This window comes from Achroia grisella, unplaced genomic scaffold, assembly GCF_030625045.1.
Source record: "Achroia grisella isolate CSIRO2021 unplaced genomic scaffold, CSIRO_AGI_Agris_v1 utg640, whole genome shotgun sequence".
Taxonomy (NCBI): domain Eukaryota; kingdom Metazoa; phylum Arthropoda; class Insecta; order Lepidoptera; family Pyralidae; genus Achroia; species Achroia grisella.
In genome coordinates, this window is record NW_026712977.1 from 6,236,346 (window position 1) to 6,248,645 (window position 12,300).

The following is a 12,300-nucleotide window of genomic DNA, read 5'->3' on the forward strand; positions in this document are numbered from 1 at the left end:
GGAATTTAAATTTATGGTACTTTAATTTATTTAATCGTGAAGGGGGCATGGTATAGTTTAATTATGGTTTTTAATTATTATTATCATATATAGTTTTCTTAGTTAGCTAAATTATCATTATTCTGCTTTTTGGTGCAGATTTAAAATCATTTCCACCATTCTTTTATTTTCTTTTTAAAAAGTAGGTTTGCTTGTTTTCTTGATATTCAAGAAAAATAGTTTTCAGAAAATTGCACTTTAAGTACTATTACTATGATATAGTAGGACACGAAGAAAAATTAGGAATTGATTAACAAACTACTACTGCAGTTCCAGTTAATACTTGGTATGTTATTTGCCAGCTTCGCTTATGCATAAGGAAGTATAGCTTTCGCTAAAACAATTAATGTTATTAAGCTTGAGAAGAGAATGCATTCGTGAGTTTGTGTGCATAAATACATAACTGCACTTACCCGTATGAAAAATTCTCTTACCATTTAAAGTGCATTATATTATTTAGATGATATGCTAAATATAATTTAGAGGAATTATATTATATCATTGCCTTGTAAAGGGGCGAAGTCAGGACGGGATGCTAGTGTAGTTATGAAGTAATTTTATTACACCCACAAGATTTCAAATGGGATTATTACCTAATTTCCTTATCAACGTTAGCAGTTTTAAGGTACAAAACTTTTAGCAATAGTTCTATTTTATATTCTTATAATTTGACATTTCATGACTATAGTTAAAATACTAGTACAAATTTATAACATTGTTATAAGTTATGTGAGACAGTTTAATAGGTATAAATTAACTTGTCAAACTTACTTCTGACCGTGTCACAATTCTGAATAATTGGATTCTCGCTGCGTCATAACTGTTTCATTTTCCGAGATAAAGTTGTAGTGAATAAAGTATAATTCCCTAGTATATTAACTGAAAAACGCCGAAGTCCATTTGAGTTGTTGGTTTATGCACTGATCGTCGCTTTTGTGGAACTTTGTGTTGTTACCATAATGGTATTACAATTTATAAATTGTAGTACTACTTGAATTATATTATGATCTAATTATTCGTAAATTATTTCTATGAACAGATGTCAGAGCGAGACTGCTATACTTGCCATGCAGTTCCTGGATGTAATCACCATGAAGGACCCTAATTCTAAGAGCAACTTCTACCTGGGCAATCTGCTGGAGGCTCTGCCATATATACCGAAGGTATGAAATATATATATATATATATATATGTACTACTACTACTACTTCTGAATATAATCAGCATATAGAAAAATATTGAAAATTAGTAAAGACGATACTAAAATTTTCCATTAAAACTTGGATCATCAAAATCGATAGAGGAAAACACATAAAAATACTATATAAACAATACAGTTGAGAGTGATAACAATAACCATTAAGTACTGAAATACTATTCATAGAAATCGATTCCATTTGACCGAGATTCAATAGTAGAGGACTTGCATATAGACAGAAAGACTTACAGTAAAAATTTCTTTAAAATTTGAAGTATTAAAGTTCAGTATAAGTAATAAATCATGATTCGTTTTTGATCCATTATTTATCACTAATTAATTTTGAGTGCCGTGAATAAAAAAATAAATATTACCTATATGTTAAAAATAGGGACAATAGATCTAGCTGTATAGTGCAATAATAATAATTACAATAAGATTATTAAGCATCATTCAATTCATGTTCCACTCCAGACATGAATTATAAATTAACAGGTAAATACAGCAATTTTGATATTAGGAAGGTTATTATTGATTATTTATACATTCGCATACAACAATTATTAATCTACCTACCTATGTTACTTTTATTTCAGGATCTCCTGCAATTATTATTTGCCACTTCTGAAGTACCGTTCAGCTATTGCTGGATACGGCTTATTTCCGAGCAACCAAAAATATTCAAACACGTTTTAAAACATGAAACAGGTTTTTTAAATAGAGTATATTTCTAAGTTATTCCCATTGCATCAGCGAAATATAAGCCGAGTACTTAATATTTTAATATAATAGGTCACATTGACTGTACTTTCGTTACCTAAGTATATAGAAAGTAGTGAAAATTACTGTAAATGTGACGTATTATTAGACAAAGAAATACTTTTACTACTATTTATTGAAAAGATCGATTGTATATAAGATTAAGCCCCGCTTTTAGGTATAATGTGCGTATTGTAGCACACATGTACATATTTTAATTAATGGTAATATTGCAGAAATTGCGCTGGCAACACGTCTGGCCAGCCCTGCAGCTCGAGGTGCGCACCGCTGAAGTGCTTTCTGCGGTTCTACAACCCATTCTGTGGCTTATCAACGAAGCCACACAGGAAGAATTCTCACTCTATGTTATGCCGACGCTGAAGTAAGTATCTAATAAGTTTAACTTTATAAAATTACTTATTTTACATCTTCATAAAGATTCCTTACCATTTGCAGTGTATATTAAATATTAATAACGTTAAAACTCAACGTCTTACCCTAAAATTGACTGTCACAGCTTAAACACAATAATCCAATTCCATTCTGACCGACACAAAAAAATTGTAATTTTTATTCTCATGACTCTCCTATGATATGACCACCAAATAAAAATCAAATTAAACCGAGAGACGGCGGTTGGTTCACTTTTGCCAAGTTAGATTCAAATATTCATAAATAGTAGTAATAGAATAAATTCCACAAGGAATTTTGCAAGAATGCGGTTAATATATTAGGTTAATTATTAGCCCAAACCACTGGACGGATCGGGCTGAAATTTGGCATGCAGGTAGATTTATGACGTAGAAAGGATTTTGATTAATTTTACCCACAAGGGGGATAAAATAAAGGATGAAAGTTTGTATGAAACTTTGTCAATTTTAAACCGATCGGGCTGAGATTTTGCATGTATAAAGCTACTATGACGTAGGTAGGTAAAGCGATAAATTAACGCGAGCGAAGCCGCGAGCAAAAGCTAGTAATAACATAATTACAAAATACAAAAATAAATACAGCAGATCGGCTCTGGAGTATAATTTCAATATTGAGTTCAATGAAATCCATTTTTGTATTATTCAAAATTAGACGAAATAAATCGATAAAAAATGTTTGTTAAATTGATTGACCAAGAATAATGTAATATATATGTTGCTAGTATATAATTACAATGTGATATGATCGTAATTATTTTCCAGAGTCTAGGCGTATGTACATTAATAGTACCCTCCTCGAACATCATATCTTCATCTGACGCCTGTGCCTCATTCGTTGCTATTCCGAACCACTAAGGTGTCTTGTTTCCCCAGTTTCATATTTCATTCTGCCATATCTCAAAAACCCAAACATAGCTTATAAACAACTTGACAGCTGCAATGTATGAGACAGAGTAACTAACGCAGACGACTTTATCCGGTACAAAGTCGTCTCTAGTCTACTTTGGTAATATTTTTGAAGGACTATAGTAACTATACTGTTATTGTATTTATGTGTATAGCTGGAATAGCATATTAAGGGGGTCTTCCTATGTGACGGCCTGTTTTTTAGGGATATTTTAGGATTTTTTTTCTACGACCAGTAAATATTTAGAGCTTCAAGTTTTTTATCATTTATTAACACATATTTGGACAGTATAAATATAAAATTTCAGCTAAAAATATTCAGTCAAACTAGAGTTACAGCGCTCTGAACACCCCCGCCTCGAAAAAAAAGAGCTCCCACTTCCTCCACGATTCCGGCTGATCGGCTTATCTGAAAAAAAAAAAAAAACGGCGTTTTAATTTGTAGGCTTAAAAGCACGGAATGACCTATAATCAAATGAATATAAAAAAAATTGGATTTTTGATAGACATTTGAAATAAAAGTTGCAAATTAGGCGTTTTTTTTTTTGTTTTTTGCTATAAAAAAATCGAAGTTTTGAAAATTTTCGATTGATAATAGTTCATTCCATGCGTTTACATATATTGAGTGTGCCCTGTAAATTTCAAGTAATTCGGTCCAGCCTTTTCTGAGATACAATGGAGGAAAGTTTGAAAAACACAGTTTTGAGAAAAACGCGTTTAAAGTTTCAAGTCCGTTAAAAACTATTAAAATATCAACTTACTCTCAATCGGCGATGCCTGGTCCATAGAGTATTCCTTCCTCTTCCTCGTGAAACTCTTTTAAAGCAGATTGTTCAGCTCTTGAGTCAATCCTGGCTTGTTTAACGACATCACTTACGCGCCGCTCAGAGCGTAAGATTCGCTTTTCATCCCGTTTCTCAACATACGCTTGGGCTTCACGACCAACAGGGCATCCCATAATCGACATAACTTTTAAAATACCTTGAAAACCTTCATTAAAGATAATAACTGCTAAGTAGCTAGCAATTTCAACAACTTTGGGACCAGAATGAAGATGTTTAGGAGCGAAAGTCCAAATCAAAGAATTCAAAGATTCGTTATTGTTTTGTGTCTCTGCTCCTAAACAACGAATTAATAATTCGTCTTTCGATAAATCTTCGAAAACCGGTTTGATAGCTTCTTGGACTTGCGGAATTAGAGGTGGTTTATCGTGATGAAATTGGTCCAGTTCATTATTAGCTTCAGCCTTACGCCATTTACACCAACTGTCTTCGCCTTCTGGACAAAATTGATGCTGAGGGTTTTCATCAGAAGAACATTTGTGATAGTACGTTGCCCAAACTTCCTTTCTCATATCTTCAAGCGAATCTGGATGGCGTCGAATTGCTAATCCGTAGAATTTTGTAATTTCTTGGATAACTTTATCAGTAAGTTTACCTGCTCCTTTTCTGTTTAAGTCTGTAGAAACGTGTCTAAACTTGTATAAACAAATATATTAATAAAAGGGAGGCCAGGTATAAAGCCGACGGTACACAATAGGCCCGGTCTCTAACTGCCAACTCACCGCTCCGAACCGCTCTTTCTTTTACCTGCTGTATCTTTAAAACGACTTCGAATTTTCTAAAATCGCTTTACTACCGTATTCTAGACATGTTAAGGGAGCAATTTATGAAAAAAAAAAAAAACAATTTTTTCAACCCATCACATAGGAAGACCCCCTTAACTGTCATCCACCTAATGGTAGATGGTGAGCATCGCCTGTATACTTTTTTGTGCTGAAAAATAGTGCTGTAGCGCCATCGTAAACGTTGCAGCACTATGCTGAGCACAAACCTAGACACTTACAAATTTTCCTTTGTCTTATAGATAGTATGTTTTTGTTTTATTTTTAAATTAACTCTTATGATGCTATTATATTCTTGATTTCGTTTTTGCATTGTATTGTGTTACGAATTTACGAGTATATTTTAAGTATCTTGTTTCTGTGTGTCACATTTGTGTAAGTAAATGTATATTTTCTGAATATATTTATTATTATTTTATTTATTTCATATACATGAACACTTTCACTCGAATAACATTTCTAAATACAAATAGTGAATTATGTATTTGTGCAACTCTCTTAATAACCCTTTGCTAACTGATTTTGGTAAGTGAGATTCCTACTTACCCATTATGCTTATAAGAAATTCATTTATGTAACATATTATTTAATTGCTTCAAAAAAAGAAACCTAAAATTTCGACCAAATATTCGGACAATTTCTAGTAAGAAATGAATACGATTGGTACAAACATTTATTTAATAAATAATTTTTGTTTGTCGTTCATAGTGTTTCAAATAATCAGATCTGTAATTTTGGTATGGGTTCAATTATAAAAACTTACTAAAATTACATGAATAAACATTTATTTAATTTTTTTATGTTTAAATTAACTAAAGTTTTTTTTTTAAATTGGAATGGCAAACAAGGGGATATAAGGGGATGGGGGGGCCTACCTGATATCCGTTGTATTCATATATTGCCATTCCGCAAGACTAATAATACGGTATACATGTAACTGTGTGCTTTGATTCCACTACCTTATTATCACTCTCAGACCCAAATAAATCTTACAAAGCAAGCCTGCCCATAAAAATAACTTCACGAAGTTTACCTAGAATTCATACGAACTCATCGCATCAATAGTAAATTACGGAGTTCTGTGATTTACTATTGATGCCATCATTTTATGTAACATTATAACACTATTTACGTAATTGTAAGTTTAGTTAAATTATTATAATTTTGCCTTATTTTACACATTAAATAATGTGTAAAATAAGGCAAATTATTATACATATATATTATACCCAAATGAAATGTTGACTAGATTGTTTAATGACTTAAAACAGAATTTGTTTTAGAAACCTACTGAATTCTCCTAGAAGCGTCCAGGCATCGGTGATCATTTTAGAGAATCTGCATGTAATCCTGAGGAAGTGTCTGAAGGAGGAACTCACGAATGAAGTTCTGCCATTTCTGTACTCTTCACTTGAAAACAGCGCAAACCAAATACAGGTTAATACTTTGTTATATATATCTTTAATATTAAATTCCAAATGTCACCATTTTGAATAACGTAGTTGGTATGTAATGTTTACTTATTTCTACCATAAAGATACAGTACGTGCACTATTTGTGTTTATTTTGATTCAACGGTGAGATGCAAACTTCAACCTAATAATCAAAACATCTGCGCTGACAGAAAAACCTTTGTGTACTCTTTCTTTCTTTACTCGTATAAATCTTGAAATGTAAAATAGTAAATTATTCTAAGTTATAACGTATCTACTTTAATAAATATATACAATTCAAATGTTATAATTAAATATTACATAAGTATATTAAATACATAACTAAAACAGAATCAATCTTTGCAGACATCTTCTTTGATCGCTCTTCAGAACGTTTCTGATTACATAGACGACAACTCTCTGCAGAATGTTGTGTTGGTGAAAATTAAAGATGTCCTTGAGAAGAATCCGAACGATGTCAAAGTAATAAGCCTGATACTTGGATTCTTTGAGAAGATTCTTCTTCGTCTTGAGAAAGGTCATATTGTGGACAATGTGATACCGACGCTCCTCAGCATGAGACTGACTGACCCGGATATCGTCAACAGGGTTGTCAGTAAGTACATATTAATTATTTAAAACCATTTTATCTTAAATATTTATATTTTATATTGTAAATATGCCTTACAGCGATTACAAATATATACAATACTACTAATTTCATTCATATTTTTCTTCTTTTTAGGTTCTTGCACAGCGAACTTGCTGGTGCTACTCTTCTGTTGTGGCGAATTCTTTTATTTTTAGTATATTTTATTTTTTGATCTGCTCCATGTTAATTTATTGAAACATTCGTCGAATGTACTATTTGTTACAGTACTATACAAAGCGATGTTGGTAGAAAGAAAGTTTAATCTCAACACATGCGTTATGGCGACAAAGATGATACCATCGCTGGCCCCGCAGACCGTGAATACTTCACTGAACGTCGATCAATTCACGAATCTCATGGAGGTTGATACTTAATTCATATTATTTGTAATATCACATAGTGTATTCCAACTTATTATATACTTATATTTTTTATAGATCCTTTACGATATGCTGGATAGCATCGACAAACATCAAAGATACAGGTTGAAATTAGATGGCTATACTCTACCTAGCCCCGAAAGACATCGTCGTCTGCGACATCAGATGAGTACCGACAACATGCAAGCTCCTCCATTCAATATACCGAACCTGCGTGTGGAGCAGCGCAAGACTTCTAGTGCTGAAGATATGGCTCGTAAGAATTCTGTCACTGCGCCAAGTGCTACTGGCAGCGTTGGAGGATTCAGGAGTAAGTTACGACTGTGGATATCAATACTTTTTTAAGTGTTGAGGGTACGTTGTACATGAGTAAAAGACAAAATAATTCTATGTTATATTTTTTTATAAAGTGAGTTATTTGATATTGACATTTTTTAAATTCCAAAATCTCTTTTTATTTATATATTACTGACTTACTAGCAACATCATTTCTATTATTGTTTCATGAATAAAAGATATCAAAAACAAACTTATAAGACTGTTTTCAATATCTTTTATCTATCACCGCGGTGTAATTAAGTCGCAGACATTTGCTAATTTCAAATACTACGTGTGCCTTTATCAGGTACTGGAATTGGCCAATGGTTCTTCGGTTCGAGTAACTCTACAAATAATGACAGTAACTTCTTACGAGTGGCAAATGCCTTTCCGAATCGCCGTCTTTCGGATAATACCTTAATGACACCTAAGATTCGCATCGCACCTTCGTGCGCCTCATCTCCTGGAGGAACACCAGGAGGTAGTACTGGATTGCCAGCGCGTCGCCACTCCAGCATTGGCCCCCAGGAACGCCGTGGTTCTGCAGTGAATTTGTCGCCACCCACTGTAAGTAAATTCGAATAATTTATCATTACTACACATTTACTAATACACACATACCTGTAGTTCCAAATAATAAAAATCCAAACCTAAAGTAGATTGAATACGGTAATAATTGGAGTAAACAGTAGATAGTGGTGTCTCACTGACGGTGGAGTGCGGATGGTTGAAAACGTGATAAAGGTGAAGTGATGGTGGTTGTTTTGGCAGGCCTACCAGTACAGGGGACGAGGCGGGTCAGGCTCGAGCCTGTCCGTGCCTTCAACGTCACAATGCGTCGTAAGTGATGTTCACCGCGTATGCCTGCCTGGCTGCGTGATATCCCCAAACCCTCTATTAAGTGTCGACTTGGAACGGCTTAACATTGATGTGATCTGTCTCTTCTGCGCGTTCGCGTCTTCTTCCCACACCGACTGGGAGAGATAGTATCTCATTGTCACATCATCACCATACACGTTACATCTGCACGAACCTGGATGGCGTCTATCACGTTACGAACTGTCTCTATCCGATCATTAGACCTTTCATTGCATTACATTTATCAACGCTATTACTTCCATTCCTGCGAGATTACCAACAGGCAAAAACAACCTTCAAGAGAAATGAAGTGGTGCATGTTTCATAACGATATTGTCTTGTTCGCGTTGCATGAACATGAACGCTTACAGCGTCAAATGTGTCTTAAAAAGCTAAACTAAGGGAATAGCGCATTCGCGCTGCTCTCTGGTTGATGCTATTGTTGTGTCCAAGGAACGAGTGCACCTGCGGTGAACCCATGCGGTTCTCTGTTGTCTGCTCTGTCTTGGAAAACATAATTGGCTGAGAGATTGGTAAAACTACAATAAGGAAAAATATTTGTAAAATAATTTTATTCCAAATTATCTTTTAGAAAATTTTAATATGAGAAGTACACTATTGACCATAGAAATAAACAAAGGCAGCAAGTTGCATAGAAATAACGTACTAACTGCAGACTTTTAGAATAAATCGAATATAAGAATTATATCTTATATGTAATTAACCTATTATCACGCTTATTTCATTGGTGATAGAATAAAAGAGTTCTATATGACATGCCGACCTCTTGTTTCTATGCTACTGACAGGTTTATGATTTATTATTAGATTTTCTTTTAAAAAAACGCACGGTAGGTGTTATTGATTACAGACGTTGATTAGGTTAATGTTAAATGTTGGATGTGAAATAAACGCAAGTAAGATCATTTCTTCATTCATGTTGGGGCTCTTTGCCGAACGTATAACGCTGTCTCATTCACTGTTGCTATTTGTTCTTCTACGCAGCTTGCACGGAGCATGATCGTGAGTATGGTTCCTCTCTTACATGTCGCGGACAACGCAGACTTGAGTCACATCTATCTCTTTCTGCAATAGTGAAACTTTAGTTACGTTTAGTTGCTGCACTAAGATGTTGCTTTACACTAAATAAATTAAACGTTTTAGACTTTTAGATTTTAGAACAGGTTGTTATAAAGAGTCTTATAACTTGGCAACATGTCCGTGATTACTCTATTTTATATCGAGTAGTGTAGTTGAGTATTTCTAATTCACAAGAAATTTCATGAACCCAACACGCTTTTGAACGCAATAACTAACTACATCCTATATAAGTACAATAAATATTAAGGCATGCAGTACTTAAGAATACTAACTGCGTCCGATACATTACGGATTCTTCAACAAGTAATATTTAACATTTTTATTTTATATTCTACGTTAGGTATATGCACATATAAAATACATGAAACAATAGAATAAATTATTTCTTAATTACGAATTAAACAATTGATAAAAATAGAACGTCACTATTTCAACATTAATAATGTCTATAATTGAAAAATTGATATAAACAATTTCGCCAATATTTCATTTTAAATACCTATTAGCTACTATTTGAATTGTGATCAGTCGTACTTGTTTACGATTCCGATTACTACGGCTTTTAATTAACAATAACGAAATGGTAAATAATTGTTATATCACATACAGGGAGGTTCCATGCCCAACACTTCGTCGAGTGTGCCATTCCTGCTGACATCATCCATGCAGTCGATTCGTTCACGCCGCCCATCTACTTGCCTCAGCAACTCTCAGGGCTCAGGTCTGCTGCAACAGCTAAGCAGCGGCATGGTAAGACACCTACCTATCGGCTCTGCTGGAAATGTGCAGGTACACGCTCCTCACTGGCCGTTCCAAGGTGCAAGCGCTGCCACCTACAATGCGATGAATAACGCTGCAGTCAGGAAGTGCCCCTCACTGAACATAACTCTTACACGCTGAACGCTCTCGTAGCTGCATAAGAGCGCCTTCACACTGTCGTCGAAAGGAGCGCTCTAGTCCATTTCTTGCTCTATAACAATATCACTTCAGTGTCGCGGAAATAGCGAGCCGCTTACTACCGCCGCCACATCGCTACGGTGCCGCACCAATGTCACGCCACACCTTGGTCACTTGGCAACAACAAACGTCGACACTTCGCTGATTCTCACTTTAACTTACAATGATAATTTGATTTGCCTTTATTGGCGATCCCCGTCCGATCCCTCCATGTAGTTTATCTTATTGATGTTGTACTTAATATTAAATTTATTTAGATTTACTTTGCAATTAGTTTTTTAGATAAAAAAAACTATTGTTTTTTTTTCTCTTTGTGAAGATTCATTTTCTGTTAAGTACAAGACTGGTGTCGCTTACGAATTAATCATTTATATTTGCTTTAAAAGTATGCCAGCAAATGTTTGGAATGAAGAACTGTAAGCTTTAATTGGTAAATTGTGGACATATCACTTCTTCGTCGCTCGTTAAAAATATTATGAGTAAAGTGTCCAATTGTGTGTAAATTAAGGAAATAAATTTTAATATAAAGAAGAATGTTACCAAACTGATAGAATACAGAAAGATGTTGTAAAATGGTGCTGTGATATGGTATTGTTATATTTATTAGATACTATTTTAGAGTTTAACTCCTTCTGTTATTAATGAAAGTTACGATGTCTACATCTTGTAGGCAATTAAAAAAATATTGGCTATAAATATTAAAAAGTTCGTGCCAAATGTATCTATTTATTAATTTAATTATTTCTGTATTTATTACACATTCGTATTATTTTTTGAATTAATAATAAATGATGGAGGTAGGCAATTGGTAAGTGGTAGGTACACGGCATTTAGGCATTTGTTCAACCACTTACTGAATTCTAAACGTCATATAAATCAAATTCTGAGTCTGTATTCATAAGTATGGGTAATCTACTCATATCATATCTTACTTACGTTACGTTGAATTCTAATAACAGCAAGTAAAATGACGTATGTATATTATCCTCAGTTGAAATAGACGTTATTATGTTTCGTATCTTAATTTTATTATATATCTATAGTTTAATAATCTCAGATATGTATATCTACTACGAAGGTTCCTTCAAGATTACTTATATAAAATATAATATTATATATTTTAACAATTTAATCTGATATACAAGAATGTAGATATAGTTTTTTGATTTTTGGAACGATTAACGCTTGGAGGCTCATCGTGAATTACAAAGACAGCACGAGATTTCTTTACTGCGCATTTGCATGGTTGATGGTCGTCGCAATAGACCATATCCGCGATTCCTTGTCAAAATTATGCAACAAATTTATAAGCCCGTCAGGAGCACACTATCATAGAAAATCATGAACGCATGCTCTGCTTACGCTTGTTTCCGTGCGTATAGATCGTAAATTTTCAAAAAAGAGAAATAGTACTATTAGTGAATTTAAATTATTGTTTCTTCAAAGCGAACTGTTCTTAATACCAATGTAATAATCTGCCATCAAATAGAAACTATCTCAGGTGTTTTGTTATGTCGTTAAACAAAGTTGTATACATATTACTTGGCATTATTAACCATTATACTTATTGGACGTACTCTTATCAAAATTAAAAGGATAAAATCTAATTGATTTAACTAGTAGAGCCAGACAAAATATCTTTCTA

General features: G+C 33.7%; 1 protein-coding gene across 1 annotated transcript in view; it reads left to right on the plus strand.

Annotated features, from left to right (window-relative positions):
• LOC131849301 (SCY1-like protein 2) overlaps window positions 1-10,598 on the plus strand; it is a 99,855-nt gene extending 89,257 nt beyond the window's left edge. Inside the window, exons 8-16 of the mRNA XM_059199341.1 lie at window positions 1,079-1,202; window positions 2,233-2,378; window positions 6,229-6,394; window positions 6,757-7,006; window positions 7,268-7,404; window positions 7,480-7,732; window positions 8,048-8,307; window positions 8,512-8,580; window positions 10,308-10,598. Of these exons, the coding sequence (XP_059055324.1) occupies window positions 1,079-1,202; window positions 2,233-2,378; window positions 6,229-6,394; window positions 6,757-7,006; window positions 7,268-7,404; window positions 7,480-7,732; window positions 8,048-8,307; window positions 8,512-8,580; window positions 10,308-10,598 (1,696 nt within the window). The remainder of the gene's footprint in view (window positions 1-1,078; window positions 1,203-2,232; window positions 2,379-6,228; window positions 6,395-6,756; window positions 7,007-7,267; window positions 7,405-7,479; window positions 7,733-8,047; window positions 8,308-8,511; window positions 8,581-10,307) is intronic.
• Window positions 10,599-12,300: the final 1,702 nt, after the last annotated feature.